This window comes from Anopheles moucheti, chromosome X, assembly GCF_943734755.1.
Source record: "Anopheles moucheti chromosome X, idAnoMoucSN_F20_07, whole genome shotgun sequence".
NCBI classification, from domain to species: Eukaryota; Metazoa; Arthropoda; class Insecta; order Diptera; family Culicidae; genus Anopheles; species Anopheles moucheti.
Genome location: NC_069142.1, coordinates 13273151 through 13289315, shown reverse-complemented (window position 1 = coordinate 13289315; position 16165 = coordinate 13273151). Strand labels below are relative to the sequence as shown.

The 16165-nt window shown below is 45.4% G+C and overlaps 3 protein-coding genes across 4 annotated transcripts; 2 read left to right on the top strand and 1 right to left on the bottom strand.

The window, feature by feature from the left end:
• Window positions 1–361: 361 nt before the first annotated feature.
• On the top strand, window positions 362–13153 carry LOC128306681 (protein wings apart-like). Of its 2 annotated transcripts, XM_053044265.1 has the most exons (8): window positions 362–525; window positions 2504–3020; window positions 3857–4902; window positions 6757–10282; window positions 10354–10609; window positions 10680–10756; window positions 10847–11037; window positions 11134–13153. In XM_053044265.1, the coding sequence occupies exons 2-8, from the start codon at window positions 2864–2866 to the stop codon at window positions 11275–11277; spliced, it is 5397 nt and encodes a 1798-aa protein (XP_052900225.1). In that variant the 5' UTR covers window positions 362–525; window positions 2504–2863; the 3' UTR covers window positions 11278–13153. The 2 variants fall into 2 exon arrangements, with proteins under 2 accessions (XP_052900225.1, XP_052900226.1); XM_053044266.1 differs by lacking the exons at window positions 10354–10609; window positions 11134–13153 and having other exon boundaries at window positions 10847–10984.
• Window positions 13154–13645: 492 nt separating this feature from the next.
• On the top strand, window positions 13646–14284 carry LOC128307070 (mitochondrial import inner membrane translocase subunit Tim9). Its single transcript, XM_053044788.1, has 3 exons — window positions 13646–13780; window positions 13855–13950; window positions 14032–14284. The coding sequence occupies exons 1-3, from the start codon at window positions 13727–13729 to the stop codon at window positions 14161–14163; spliced, it is 282 nt and encodes a 93-aa protein (XP_052900748.1). The 5' UTR covers window positions 13646–13726; the 3' UTR covers window positions 14164–14284.
• Window positions 14176–14840, bottom strand: LOC128307069 (protein yippee). Its single transcript, XM_053044787.1, has 3 exons — window positions 14716–14840; window positions 14497–14656; window positions 14176–14430 (listed from the first exon to the last, which is right to left on the bottom strand). The coding sequence occupies exons 1-3, from the start codon at window positions 14831–14833 to the stop codon at window positions 14361–14363; spliced, it is 348 nt and encodes a 115-aa protein (XP_052900747.1). The 5' UTR covers window positions 14834–14840; the 3' UTR covers window positions 14176–14360.
• Between the last annotated feature and the right edge of the window lie 1325 nt (window positions 14841–16165).

Here is a 16165-nt window from a genome sequence, read left to right as displayed (position 1 = left end):
TGTGATCTCGCTTGTATTGCAACCCCGTGTGAATAAGCCTCATGTACGACTACACACACACACCAACCTTTCTGGTCTCTGCGTACCCAGCCTGTATCGTGGTTGGTCAATGTTTTTGTTCTCTCCGCACGCACGCATCGCCAAACGCAAAAACGCAAACGTCGCCCCGGACGAAAGCGCGTTCACGAGACACGGATCGCGAATATGTGTGCGCCAGGCAATCAGAATCGAATAGTGATTTAGTTCTGTTTCCGCGTGGTTTTAATTTCTACCCTTCATCCGATTATATTGGCCACATAGAATTTTGGGCCCCCAAAATGGGTAACGAGTGAGTGAAGTGAGTGAATTTTCGCCATCCATCGCAGCGGGTTGAAGTTACACCTTCGCTTTTTTGTTCTCCAACATTGGCGTCCCGTGGCCCACCCACCCCGGGAAAACCCGTTCCAGCCTCTCATACATCATCAGCAAACGTCCGGCAGTGCGGATGGGCAGTAGAGGAGGCGGGGGTTTGAAAGGAGAAAAAAGGTAAATTTAGAAGCCTATCAACCCCACTCCCCACCTTCCCAGCAATCACCACATCCTGGTGTTGTCGATGCTTCTTTGAAAAAATATAAGTTGCGCTAATCAACGAGCTCTACAAATTTCCACTTTTCCACACATTTTCCTCAATGAAAAACCTAACCTTATTTAATCGCTCCCACCGACGTTGTTTATATATCGTCTGACATTTTCTCCCTAGCAAAAACGATGGTGTGTTGGTGCGAGTTTTGGTGTTGGGACCGTTCAAAGCAAGGGGAAAGACACTTCCTTATGTAGGAGTGTGAATAGTTTTCTTGCGCATTTTAATTATGATATCGGCGATAGTAATATGGTCAAGCACCCTCCCTGGGAGGTCAAAAATGCGTGCCTGTTCCGGTCCAGTTTCGCGGCCATTTTTAGTGTTCGGTTTCGTACTGTTATTTTTGTTTTTCTTTTCCTCGGCGATACACTCCCTCGCCCCATTCATCCCTAATCCCCCTTTACGCATACATCGTGTGCGTATCAACTCATTTTATTGCTGTATGCAAGTAGGAATGCGCCCTTCCATGTACATGTGTGTGTAACTGAGTGCAGTTAATCTTTTTTCTTCCTTTTTCTTTGCGACCGCAACCATCCTTACAGGGTTCGCCAGCATCAGATTTTTTTTGTTGAAACTCTACAACAACTTTCTATTTGTTTGTTGTGTTAACCAACGGCAACACAACCCCTGGAACATCTTAGCATTCTTTTCCGGTTCATGGCATGAAGATGGTCACCTCCTTTTTCCCACTTTTCCTCGTCCCATTCACATCCAGCCTTCAGGCGACACGCATACAAACCCGTTTCAATTTCGTTCGAACCGGGTTCCGGTTAGCTAGCCACAGTAGAAAAGAGACAATAAAACGACGTTTGTTGCGCGTGTGTTGCAGCCTCAAGCTTCTCTGCCGGGATATTTTTTTGTAATTTTGATGAATCAATTTTTACAAAAAAGGTGGTCGCTGAATTAAAACCATTATGAAACGTAACGCACCGGCATACACGCACTTTCATCCACCCGAAGAAATTTTCGATAAAAGTTCATTTTACTTACATGGATTACATCTATTTCATTTGAACGAAGGAGAGAGAAAAAGAAATCCCAGATCGTTCTTCTTCATTCCGACAAAATGCAGCATTTATGCTAGTCTTATGCGTGTGTGTGGTTAGTTGCATAGTTTAACGATGCTGTTGCGGGTCTAATGATGAATTTAGGAAGGTGCAATAGGTAGAAACGATGGAGGAAAGATTTACACTAAAACCGTCTCCCGTGTTCCGGCGTGTGCGTGTATTATGTTTGAAGCGTGCGACCTTTGACAGCCAGTTAGCTCCGCGAGACGCTAGGTAGCATCAGTAATCTCCCTTTTCTTGGATATGTTTATGTACAGTCCAATATTTGTGTGCGACACTCCCCCTCCGCCACCATGGCCACCGTCAGCCTATTGAGAAAGAAATTGAAAGAAATTCCACCCTGCGTAAAAGTCACCAGATGAAGATATATCCGGCTCGCCGAATGGCATGTGTGTGTGTTCTTGGTGCGTTTGTTGGTGTTAATTGTTGGACGGTGGCAAAATTATTGTGCATTCTTTCGGCAAGTTTTAAAATTAAACATTTTACCACCGACAACAATGAAGAAACAGAAATCCAAACTAAATCAGTAGCAAGGTGTTGACGTCCAATATGTGACGATATATGCTCCCCAGCATCACTGATCTACAATCAAAAGCCCGCACACAATCAATCGTTTAAATCTTCGCCTACCGTCAATCTGAAACAATCAACCTTAGCACTAGTGTTCATTCATCAATCAGACCCCCAGAGGTGGGAGTTAGGGATTGTAAATGAAGCGTTTGGATCTGAGGAGGACCAATTGTGAAATAAACCGGCGTATTGGTGATGCACGTGACACGTTATTCATAATATTCTTTTGTTTTCCCTTTCGTTTTAGGTTTGCTGTAAGAAAAACGAACATCAGCCGAATGAAACAAACGCAGTGGAAAGTTGTAAACTGTTAACTCGCAATGATTCACGTACAGTGTGTGGTATGATAGCGCGTGTTGGATAGGGTGTACTTCTAGAAACCATGCAAATGTTTCTTGACACTGTCGGACAAGCAAAAAGACAACACGCCAGTGTTTGCACGCTGTGTTTGCAAACTGTAATGGTATATAGGGGTTACGTGAAGGGCTAGTACCTTCGGTAAACCCATAAAGGAGACGAAAGAAGTGTTTGGCGCGAGTTGCAATACGAATAGACACTGCGTGAATCAAACAGAACGCGCTAGCTCGCGAAAGCTATTTCCACTGCCATGTCAAAGTGGAATAAACCCCAGGGTGTTGTAGTACCCCTCGACTCTCTGTTGAAGGAACGCCGGAAAGAGAACTGTCCTGCACCGCGTCGTTCCGCTGGTCTGGTCGGCCGATGGGGCATCACGAGCTTTACCTCGATACGCAGTCGAAGTTATGGTAGGTGTACGCATTGTTTATATCTAATTCTAAATTCTAGCATCTCTTAAAAATAAATATATAGTATAATATATTCACTTGTTTAGTACAAAAATAAATTAACGGAAAATCGATCCACAAGCAAGGATTTTTCAATACTTTTGCTACGTAAGCTTTGAGTTACCATTATAGAACTTTTCATAGTTATCTAGTAATACGACTGAGCAAGCGGCACAGAAATCTGGAAACTCTGCAGTCAGGCTTTCAACGCCATTTCAACAGTATTAAGTGAGGAATCATTTATTCAATTATTTGACACTTATTTGGCGAAAGAAGATAATTAAACAGACTACAGTTAGAGAAAACATGAATACAGTTCTGGAAAAAGACACAAGAGACACATATCTGTAAATCATTCTGATAGCAAAAGAATGCTACCATAAGAAGGATATTGATTATCGGATTATAAAATCTAAAAAAACATATTTCATTATACTGTGGAAATATAAGATTTTTTTTTTCTTTATTGGGGCAATAACCTCAAGAGGTCTAGGCTTGCCAATTCTTACTTTCTGTGACTTTATTTTTCCGTAGCTGGATAGTTAATCCTGCGTACTGAGGAATGGTATTGGATTAGCTCGTGTGAAGCCCAGCACCGCTATCATCATTCCACCGAGCCGTCTCAATAAGATATAAGCAATAGGAAAATCATTAGAGAGTTAATATCTATATTTGTTATATGGTAGCGACTTGCACGTCCCTTTTACTAATACATGTTAATGTGTTAATGCGTATAGTGCGTGTTTAAACTACATCAGTATATGTTTCTAATTTCTTTCATATCTCTTTATCTGTAGTTGCGGAATACAACAATGTTGATTTGAAGGATGCAACTGGACTGGAACTCGGCACCGGCGACTCGCCGGATAGCGTTGTCAATCTGCTCGGCTCGAACAACACCGAAACGGTTCGACCGCGCAAATTCTTTAAAAGCCGCAATATCATACCTCCTCCTCCACTATTGCCGCCAACAGTTCCCAATGAGCATCTTGGACACTCACCGTACGGGGCTAATGCTGGGGGATATGGCGCACCTGCTGGTACCTCGGATCTATGGAATCAACCGAGCGTTACGACAACGACGCCTCCACAGCAGCAACAATTCTACCAGCCACTGTCTGCGGCTGCAGCAACGCCACAGTTTTCACCCACCGGTCCACAGTCGGCAAACGTGGGCCTTTTCCCGGGTGGGCATGTCGGTGACGGTGTGGCCTACGCAATGCAACAACAGCAACTGTTGCACACGATCCCGTTGACGAAGGAAAAGAAACCGGGTCGGAAAAAGAAATCAACCGTTGGTACCATTGCTACCCTCGATCCTTGCGATGCGCCACCAGCGAGTGCAAGGAAAACGCCCGGCAACAAACCTCCGAAGAAGGAAAAGAAAGAAAAACGAGCAAAAAAAGCGAAAAAAGAACAGGTGGCTGCAGATCCAGAGCAGGAGCAACCGAAACGGAACTCGTCCCGCATTCGTAACCGCGTGGTTAACTATAACGAGGACGAGGACAGTAATGATTACGAGCGTTCGGTAGTTTCCCGAACAACCGTCGCCAACAATCACCATCATAATCCGCCTTTTAGCACGCCCGAACACGGAATTCTCGCACCGCCAACAGATCCATCGTTTGCCGGTGCAGTCGATCAACACTCAGTGGTACCGACGGCTGCTGCACCATACCATCCGATGGTACAACGACCGGTGTCTTCATCTTCGTCCCCGGCGGGTGGATATCATTCCGGTGGCGAGGGACGATACGGCGCTAAGCCGAGTACGACTACCACCGTTACCACGCCGCTCCCATCGCCCAGTGAGCATCGGCCGATTCTGCTGCGTATATCCAAGGTAAATATGAATTAAATGTAGATTTATCAGTTTTAGTAGATAGACATATTGCATAGACATTGCTTACCATGGCAACTTTCTTTTCGGACAATTAGACCGATTGTGTACTCGGCCTCAATTTTATTTTTACAGGGTTTGTTGTTCTACCAACCGGTAGCTAAAATTTCTCAGTGCTGGCGGTTCGCATTCTAGATTCGCGTGGAAAAACTAAAACATTAGCGTTTAAAATTGATCTTTAACATTATTTATAACTATTCATTAATTTTTGCATTCGTAAAAACAAAAGCAGAATCTTTTTGGTAGCTCAACAATTGGTTCAATATTAGGAGATTTTTGTTATTTTTACGCGCGGCTCCGCCAAAGGCAGCGAGAACAATATAACAATTTATTTTATTTATAAAGAAGGGGAAAAAATGTAAACCGATTGGTTAAAAATTCTGTTATTTACAGTTTCTCAAGGTCAAAGTTGGTTATGTTCTTAAAAAACATTTTAGTGATGATTGAACAGTGTGAAAATCACAATAGTTACTGTGGGGCCGCTGTTAAAGCTTATTTGGATTTTTGTATAGCACATCATCCATTTTTTGGTGATACAGCCAGGCGGTAACCACTAGTATCACCTCAATTCGGGTGATGCGGCGCTGAACGTGTTAAACTTGCGGTGTTGTATGTCATAGCAAAATTTTTCTGCCAACCCTGCATTTTCTTGATTTCACCCTTGCCTACAAAGCGTGTGGTACTATCTAACTCACACACACACCGCCACATGTGCACTCACAAAGGCAGCCTAATCGACGTGTACGTATGATGCTAAAGCAATAGGCAAAGCTTTCGGTCGATTCCATTCGGTTGGTGCGTGCTGCAGCTTCGAATGCGAACGAGTAGCGATCGAAGCGGGCACGCCTGTGTGTGTGGGTTCTTGCCGGTGTGCAGCTGAACGGTGTGTGAGTATGTGTGCGTGTGTGTGTTGAAAACTGTAACTGTTCCATTCATCTGTTTCGGGCCGCGCGTATTCTTATTTGTTCGTTCCGTGAGTCAAGACCTTGTTCTCATTGCCATTTGGGCAAAAAGGTTTCGTTTTACTCGGTGATGTTCACTGTTTGTGCCTTCTACACACGGAACTGGCTCTGTGTGTGCCTGTAACATTTTGCCCGCGCTTTTGCAACGTCTAGTGTTTGTTCTCACTTATCGAGCGAAGAAAAGATGGCGAAGGGCAGCAATCCGTTTCGGTAGTTTATGGTAAGTTATAATGTGTAGGGAGTTGTTGTGACTTGTGCATTCGTTGCTAAATTTGTAGTTCCCTTAGTATGTGCAGTCTGTTTGTAAAATGGAACAAATGCGTACCAACAAATGTGTCATGTCGTAGTTGATTGCACACATGACCTACTCGGTGCTGCTGATTGCTTATTTTCCCTATATTCGCCCGTCCGTGTGTGCGGTGTGTGAGTGTGCGGTGTGTGCACAACACAAGTTAGAGGCAGCAGATGTTTCCCGAAAATTTTCTTGCTTCACGTTGTGTGCATTACGGGTTTCACTCGTTGCACCCGCTGTGGGCACTTTCCCATACTAGAGCGAAAATGGCGACATAGAAGTGATGAAGACGGCTGCATTTCTCCGCCATATCGGCACTAATGCTGCAGGGAAAGAAAGTTACTCACGTACGCACGTATACCGCGTCTAGTTTCTGGTTGTTGCGAAATGTCACGCCATAGATATTGTTTCAGCCCTGTTGGATGCGGGCTGTATGCTTATGCTCCTGGTGAACAAACGTCATGGGCGCGCGTCGTACGTCAATAAATCGCAATGCTGTGTGGTACTATTCAAAACTGATATGTATTATCATCTCTTTCGTAGGGTACATCGATGCTTATTAGCACCGATAGTGAAGAGGTTTCTACAAACAACAGTACACCACCCACGACCACGAGTAACCTGCTCTACAATCAGCAGCAACAGTCCGACCAGCAAGCCGAAGATGACGAGGAGGATTTTGACGGAAATTTGCCGCCTCGAACGCTGCTAGCAGAGCGTGGACCAACTACTACCGTGGACAATTCGGCGGAGTTTCCGAAGACTCATCAGCAGTTGTATAATCAACCGGCCGAAACCCTTCTGCACACCGAACCGCCGGCTGGCGAAGGAACAACGCTTGCCGATGTGCAGCAGCCAGTACCAGCGCCAAAAACTGAGCTTAAGATAAAGATATCTCTCGGTGGTAAACCGCTGATCAGCAGTACCACCAGCGTGGCCGGTTCAACAACACCCAACAGCAACGTCGGCACGCCCGGCAAGACTACCAAGAGCAGTAGTAAGTACAACTTTAAAAAGCGTGCCATCGAACGCGAAAAAGCCCGATCTTCGCACTTAACGTCCAAGCGGAGCAAGGTAGATATTTCCGATGGAGAACAGAACCAGCAGGGCAGCGCTACCGTGACGACACAATCGGTAACGTCCTCTACGGTAGTAGGGAAGGAAAAGCTTGGCGTAGCCACTTTAACACGTCCGAGCTTTCCACTGCCTGGTACGGATACTTACGAGGTGTTTCGGACGCTGTCCTCCCTGTCCGGTGGTGATGATTTCGATTCGCAAAGTTCTATCCTAGGCAGTGCATCGTCCGATAACAATACACCGAAGCATACGCTAGCACCTGGTGAGGACTGTCAAATCATCCACAGCCGTGGGTCGAGTGATTGTGGTAGTGATCTGGAGCTTTCACAAAACAGTTCCACGGCGGCAGCACCACCATCGGACATTTACTCGGAGAGTGAAAATACGCAGGATAACAATCAGCAGCAGCAGTTGGCAGCATCTCATCATCCTACTCGCACGACGGCAGTCGCATCATCTCTTTCCCTTGCACCCTGTCCAACAGCGTCATCCTCCACGCCGTATGTACCCGAGACACTGCCGCCAGTAGATCTACTGCAGCAGCAGCAGCAGCAGCAGCAACAACCACAGCCGAGCAACGTCGAACGGGTGGAAGTACTGAAATTAAATCTCAAAAATGTCGGTCACGGTACGCGCGTGACCCGAAACAAAATGAAGCACAGCAATAACCTGCCTGAAGAACAGCAGCAGCCGCAGCCGCAGGAACTACCTTCTTCTCCCGCCAAGCAATTGCTGCTACGTCCTGGTCGAACCGGGCGCAATCGGGCAGCGGCTACCATCAGCAATAATAACAACAATAACGTTGTCCGCGGTACGGCGAATGAGAAGCGTTCACGCAAGCAACCGGAACCGGTTATGTTGCGAGAGGATACCGAGGAGCAAATCATGACGGAACCATCCGACCCGACACAATCACAACAGCAGCAGCAGCAGCAGCAGCATCAATCAGCAGTGACTGAAAGTGTGCTGCCTCCGCAAACTGTTGGCCCGACGACGGAAACACCATCGGCTGTGAATACGACCGCATTAGAAAGCACCGCCGGGCATAAGCCAGGCGTTACACGTCAGTACAGCCGACGCAAGAAGAACGTGGTTCCGCCGGACTATCTCGGTGAAGCGTCTACGGTGCCGCATTCGGTTGCACCGTTGGGGGATAAAACTGACAGCAGTAATGCCGTTGACCAACAGGAACTGCCTTCACATTCATTGCGACAAAATGGTGATGTAATAACAGAACCGCCAGTTGTTACATCCTGCAGTTCTGTAATGACGCCGCCAGTGACACAGGAGGTGAGTTCGGCTGCTGGAGCCGTGGTACCGCAACAACCACCAACAACATCGGGTCCACCACCACCGATGCGTCTGGTACTACAGAAAAAGGGTACCATCTTCAAAAGCCGCCCAATGGTCGGCTCAACGGATGGCGCAACGGACACAAAGAAGCGGCACGTCTACAAACACAAATGGGACAATGATCACGGTAATGGTATGATGGACGAGCAAGCAGCACTCAGCGGTGTTGGGGTGGTGGGTGCCAGCGCAGACACTACGAGCGGTCTGGTTGGATCTTCGGCAGTGGGAGCTGGTGGTAACGCGACAGGTATTGGTGGCGGCGGTGGTGTTGCCAGTGGTAAAACAGCGGGCGACTCGACAAGCTTAACAGACAGAGGCTGCGGAGAGGGTATGGAAGGCGATGAACACGACGGTGGATTAACGGGTGCAACTAGCGGCGGTGGTATATCTGGCGGCAATCAGTTAGATTACGATGGGAACTTTTTCGACAACGATACGCCCACAGCAATGCCACCACGATCCAAGAGGTTGAAAACGTTTGCAGCTAGTGGTAATTCCACCGGGGCCGGCGGTTCAACCGGTCAAGGCACAGCAGGGGCTGGCGTTGGTGTGGGTGGTGCGGTCGGTTCTGTACACTACCACCATCATAGTCGAGCGCAGGGCGGCGCAGGAGACGAATACGACGGTGCTGCCGCGAACGCGTTCGATGACGATGCAAACGGTGGCGACGATGAGTACGGTGCGGGCAGATCGCGTCAAGCCAAACCATTCTACACGATCGTGCGCAACGTGAAGAATTCGCACCAGATGCAGGAAATTGGCGAGTTTCAGGAGATGGACGACGATGTCGACTACATACTGAGCGCGCTGCACCCGGATAATCCGATCTCAACGCGCTGCCTTTCCGCATTACAGCTAGCGACCAAGTGCATGAAGCCCGCGTTCAAGATGCACGTGCGAGCGCACGGTGTGGTGACGCGCTTTTTCCGCGCACTGTCCGACGCCCACCAAGATCCGAGCCTCGGTCTCTGTACTGCCGCGATCATGTACGTATTTTCGCAGGATAAGCTGAACATGGATCTGGACCGGGATTCGCTCGAGCTGATGCTGAACCTACTCGACACGGACCACAAGCTGGACGGGACGGTTCAGCAGCAACAGCAAGGCCAGCTACAAAAGAACCGCCAACGGGTGAAGGAACTGTGCGAGGAAATAAAGGGGGCCGGTAAGGGCAAACACATCGACACGGACCGCGTGACGGCCGGTTCACTCGCAATGGAATCGCTGCTGTCGCTGACGTCGCAGCGGGCCGGTGAGTGGTTCAAGGACGAGCTACGCAATTTAGGCGGCATCGAACATCTGATTAAGACGGTGGCCGAATGCTACGAACAGGTACCGGGCAGGGCAAGTGATTGGACGGAACAGGATGTGGCGAAGCTGCGCAAAATCGAGCGCTGTCTGCGTGTGCTGAACAATGTCAGTTTGTTCAACTGCCAGAACCAACGGTTTCTGCTGGAGCACCGGTCCGGGCTGCTGGTGCAAATACTGGTGCGGCTCTACCGGCAGGTCGATCGGGATTTGATGCATTATCCTACGGACGATGCGACACCAAAGGAAAGCATTGGTGTGCTGTTGCGCGAGCTGCTCCAACCGATGCTACACATGCTTATCACACTCACGCACGCTTTTAACGAGGAGGGTAAGTAGTAGCGCTTTATGAAGTATATTCTGTACGATTCCTAACCTGTTCGTTTGTTGTTCCACGCGTAGCCCAAGGTGCCCATCTCGTCGGAAAGCAACCGGACGTAATTAACATTACGATGCATCTGTTGCTGCGAATTTCTGAGTACGTGCCGCAACGGTTCGTGTTTGATCTGCATCTGCTAGCGCTAACGCTGCTATTGCATCTTGCCCGACCAAGTCCACAGAACCGACAGCAGGTACTGTGTTACATGGACAGCGAAACGAATCGTGGCGGTATTAAAGCGCTGGTCGAGTACTTTGAACAACAGGAAGAGATGGCTAGGTGAGACCAGCGCAGGCACGAAATATAGGATGGTTGTATTTAGACGTTTTATGTTCTTTTACCATTCCAGTCATGCGGAAGCAAAAACGAACGCTATATTGGAGACTCCTGCGCGTACTGTTGATGCAGAGGATGCGGAAACAAAACGTAAGTTTTGCCATGCATATTATTATATTATGTGTAATTAAATTTATATTATACTCTCATTTATGATTTCTTTAATTGATATTTTTGCAGTGATTCAAAAAGCAGAACATCACATGGAACACACGTACATGGGCAGTCACGTGTGCATGCTAATCTCTCAGCTCGTAATGGGCGAACAGGGTTATGAACAAATTGCCCGAATGCATTTGAAAAACAACAACTTCAAGCGTATGGTCGCGGCTCTCAGTCGGTACTACGAGTTCCTGAACCTCACGACCAACGTAAGTATATGCCCAGACAGACTACGATCGAATGAAGCTCAATCACCCTAACAAACTCTCTGTTTTCCTCCTTCATTTTTCTTTCTCGCTACTCAGGCGGACGCAGAAAGTACTGCACACAAACGGCAAACTAAGGAAGCCATTGACTATCTGAGTCAGCTGGACGGCTGTGAAACCTCCGGTATCGTACGAACCGGTACTACCGGCACCGACGCAACGGCTGCTATATTTTGTGAGTAGGTGAAAGGAATTGGTTTGCACACGATGCCGAAGAAAGCCTTACCCAATGCAGTGTTTTTATTCTGATCGGATCACTTTAATGTGCCCGCAAAACAGAAGGGACTACCGTGTACAGTTTGCTATATATTTAAGTTTTACAAATTGATTAGATATATGGTTGGTTGGTTAGTGTTGCTGCAGTTTTGGATAAAATTTTAGTTTTTTTATGCTTTTGAAAGTTCTTTTCTGTGTGACTCAAAAGGCAGGAGGAAATTCGCTATACGCAAAAACTCTATACACACCAAAGCGTGCGGCCCAAAAAAAAAAGCGTAAAGCGGGAAGCTGCTGTAAATCGGTACGGATAGGCCAAATTTGAAGTATAATTTTGGACAGAAAGGTATTAGATGCTCACGGGATAATGCTGTATACTTTCTGCGCATCTGGAAAGTCGGTCCTTGCCTCAGAAGGGCACTCCGGAAAAGATTTGTTACTAGTCCTATCTTGTAAAACAAAGTTGTTAATTTTGTAATTATTTTGAATTGTGACCTTCACAAAACATTTGGAATTTAAAACAGACAAATTTTTCTTTCCCATATTATTACAATTACCATTTTATTGCCATATTGATACGAATGCTATGCTAAAAATTGTGCTGAAGTTCAGAAAAATTCATACGATGAAAAATACACCCAGAATGTGCCGAAACTGCAACACTACTGCCCAGCACCCATTGTCTATTCATACGTGATCGAACATTAACGCAATGGTTTTTTCTATTGCATGGTTTTCTACATTAACGAACTCAACACAAATATGATGAGTGCTTCTGTATGATAAAGATGAGTAAAACGGGCGTGGTAGGTATACCTTGTGCATCAGTATAATGTGTATCTGTTAAGATAAAATCGAAAAAATGGACAGACAGGATTGCCAATGGAAGAGGAGTGTAATAATTACTGTATGATATATTGATTTCAAATATGATTGTAAATATGTAGAAATGTAAGCCCCCTTATTTAGGTTAAACTAGGACGGGTAGGAACACTAGATAGACGCGTTAGTTTAGCAAAGAGTGTACAACGCGTTTCGTAAGCGGGCGCTGTATAATAGTATGTGTTGAAACGACAAATGTAAAAAGTAACAATCAAGCATCTTAAAAAAGCCCCGATTTATTATAAGCCTTGAAATGGAGTTTGTAACACAAAAAAAAACAATGCTGGTGAATCAATTAAGAACACATGTAGCATAACGTTAAACCGTTTAATGTAAAATAACAATGTACGACTGAACACGTTGATGCTGTGGCGTATCGAAGATGTAATCGCGGCACCCTAATTGTAGCGCTGAATCAAGGTGTAGGTAAGACGTCACGGTACAATCTTCATATCCTCCCGGTAGAGAACAGGAGTATATGCGGCGTTTCACATGCCAGTTCGTGCCGGAATAAAGCGAAGAAGTAAAGGAAACCAACATACCATGAACATGAATGCTTAGGTCTCGTAACTCTTTTATACACAATGAAAATCAATAAAGTGTAAGAGAGAAACCTGACTTATGTATATATATGCATAGCAGTATGCAAATAAGTTTCGGAATATGTGTTCTATCTTAGGGCCATAAATTCGTTAGGAAAGATACGAATTTCACACTTAAAACAGGGCCATGTGTGGTATGCCACAGGGAAAATCAGTACTCAGTTATGTTTCCTTTTGCAGTAGTGTCGTTGGCAGCAGTATATGTCTAATTGTGAAGAAATAGTGCCCATCGGTGATGTGACGATGCGGTGTGTTATCGTCTTCTTCCTGTGCGCAGCAGACACACAGACCCGTTTGATAGGTGCGTTTAAGTAGCTCGCAGACGGCAAATAAAGAGCGCTAGTATTTAATTTGACCAAGTATTATGAAAGTCTCAAACAAAAACGTATGTGTGATGTGTTGCTTTGTTGCTGTAGATAGGGTCGAATGTGGCCACCCAAAGTCAATGATCCGGGAGAGAGATGCATTTCCATCGTTATCAAAATAGTGCACCCATTTGTTGGTCCCTTTTATTTGTAAGAATATTGCATCAAGGATCGTAAAAGAGATCCACAACAGATCGTTTGATGGATTGTGGATCATGGAGTGGCCTGGTGGTTACTGTGTCTAGAAGATATGCAACAAAAGAAAATGGATTTGATGATTTCCGCAACGAAATCATCGATTACATCGAATCGTCATCGTCATCGAAACATTCGTCATCGTCATCGACAACGTCATTATCAGATTTTCAACATGCGACAGATCTTGTATTTTACACGTTTTTCATTTGTTTTTCGACGCGTTTCTCGCTTGCCATGACAGCAGAGCGCAGCTGTGAACGCTGTCAAAACGATGGAGATGACAGCTTGTATTCATGCGCCTTGTACCAGCGAGATTGATTGCCGTAAAGTTCGTGTTATTACATATTCCTGCAAAGCAAACATCCGAACGGCATGGCGGCGACACAAATTACCATCGATCAGTTAGATAAAGATCAAATAAAGTCGGTATGTATCAATGCACAGTGCAAATTATCCAATCCGATTCCTATTCACGTTTTAATTTCCATCTGGCACCACAGTTTTCGGATTTTTTGCTATCGTATAACAAACTGTCCGAACTCTGCTTCATCGATTGCGTGAATGAGTTTACCGGACGGACGGTGAGCGATAAGGAGGTAAGTGTCCCGTGTCCTAATGCGTATGGTTCGAAAGGTGTTGCTTTGAACATATACACTTACTGCATAAATCCCTTGCAGGACAAGTGCACCCTGAACTGTATGGAAAAGTTTCTCAAGATGAACCAACGCATCTCCCAGCGGTTTCAAGAATTCCAGATGTTAGCGAACGAAAACGCTATTGCAGCGGCACAGAAACTGAGTGGCAAATAATTTTCCATCGCCATCCTGGTGATGCATTTAGCTTTTATTATTTGATTGAATAAATGAATCACAGTGAAGGTGTCATCCTCACCGTTGGATTCATATAGGTTAATGTTAACCTAGTAGCGTTATCTTACATATGATGCAGATTGTAGTGTTTTTATTGCATATTCGCTCATAAAAGTCAGTCGTCAGCGAAACCTACATTAAGCATCAGGGAAACCTTCGGATTCGGTGATTAGAGCGTGTTCGAGGATGACACGACCCTCCTTGTATCTGCGGATATGTTGATGAATGTTAAGCATTAAGTATCACGTCTCAAGCAGAACCTGAACAACTTACTTTTGTGTTTCTTCGGTCGCGAATTCGTACATCCAGCCAAGTTTTGCCTTGCAGTTCTTGCACATCACATCCCGCACCATATGGCGTCCGGTAAGCATAATTCGATCCTGCACCTGGGAGTATGTAATGTTGACCACACGCTTGAACAGATACGCCCGACCTGGAAAAGATTTGAATGTGGTAACCAAGGGACATGAATCAAACCTTCTTCTCACATACCAGTCGCCCCAGTAAATCGGGTACTGATGAGCTCGCGCTTGTTGGTGAGATTGGTCTCGCAGGCAGCACAATTGTACAACTTTTGGCCGTTAATGTGTTCGAGGAAAATTTTACCCATCTTAATAACGAAGCCTTCTATGCACTGAACTTTGAGATATCGTTCGCTTTGTTCAGAAGAAGCTGGAACGAGAATGAATTTCTGTGATTTGTTTTGTATCCAAAACAACACAAATTGAGACGTCATTGTGCGCTGTCAATTACGACAGTTGTTTGTGCACTTGAACTGGCAGTTGAAACGAAATAACCACAGTACTGGAGTGAAAAAAAAACTTACAATGAAAGGTGTTGTTCGAAGTTTATGCAAAAATTGCAATATTTTGTAACATCATAATCTATGAGTGGTGCTTCGAAAACGTGAGCAAAGCCAGGCGACCGAATTGCCTTCAAGTCATAATTATACCGCAAACGAATTAGATTTGAATTTCCGTCCGAATAACCGGGGCTCAACAATTTGTCGCAAATTGGTAGTTAAACTTCCCGCTAGTGTTGTCAGTACATAGAAACCTAAGCGGCCACAGTGAAACAGTAGAAACTATATCAGTTCCGATGAGGGCAGAAGCCTCGGGTAACATTGCAAGCATATCCTAGAAAAAACCAAAAATCTCCAACGATAATCGAGACGTTCTCCGTTAAGGTTCTGAATTAAATCTGACTTTATCAAACAGCAACAAACGCTTTTGTTACTCAAGCGTGCAGCTTGCACTTGAAACCATTCATCTCGATCGCAATCGATCGCGTAATGAGTCTGGTTATTTTCATAATTTTACATTCTTCGCAGTTTTTTGCATTGGACCTTTCTTTGTTGCATTCTTTATTTAAGCCAGCGAAGTCGATTTCAGATGATAAGTTACAACTTGTCGCAAACCTAGCTATTGTGCTTACAACAATGAGAAAGGGAAACAATAGAATTTCCCCATTCCGAACCCACCATGGCGAATAAGGCGTAGTTACTGTATTGTATACATTTAGGCGAATACAGTTAAAAAAAATGCACCACTGTTTCTAAGTAAAAAAAAATTGTCGAAAAAAAACGAAATCGTAATAGAGCCCATCAGGGAAACTGGATATCTATTAAAGACGACGATATCGATATTCGAATGGAGTTCTGCTACCTTGGTAATCTGATACGTCCGAAGCCAAGTGTTACTTTGCCACTCTACTCCTTAATGTCCAGCTGTCGATACGATACGATCCAGGACGATACCGGTGGAGGAGCCGAGCTGTTTGACGGAGGAAACATTCTGCCGGTGGAAAAGGTTGGAAGGATACGATAGTTAGGGTACGTTCCATACTCATGTCCTGCCTCGGCCCTATGATGTTCTGTTGAGAGGTTGAATGGAGGAATGCTTATCTTTATTTGGCCAAAGATACACTCCTTTGGATACCCAAA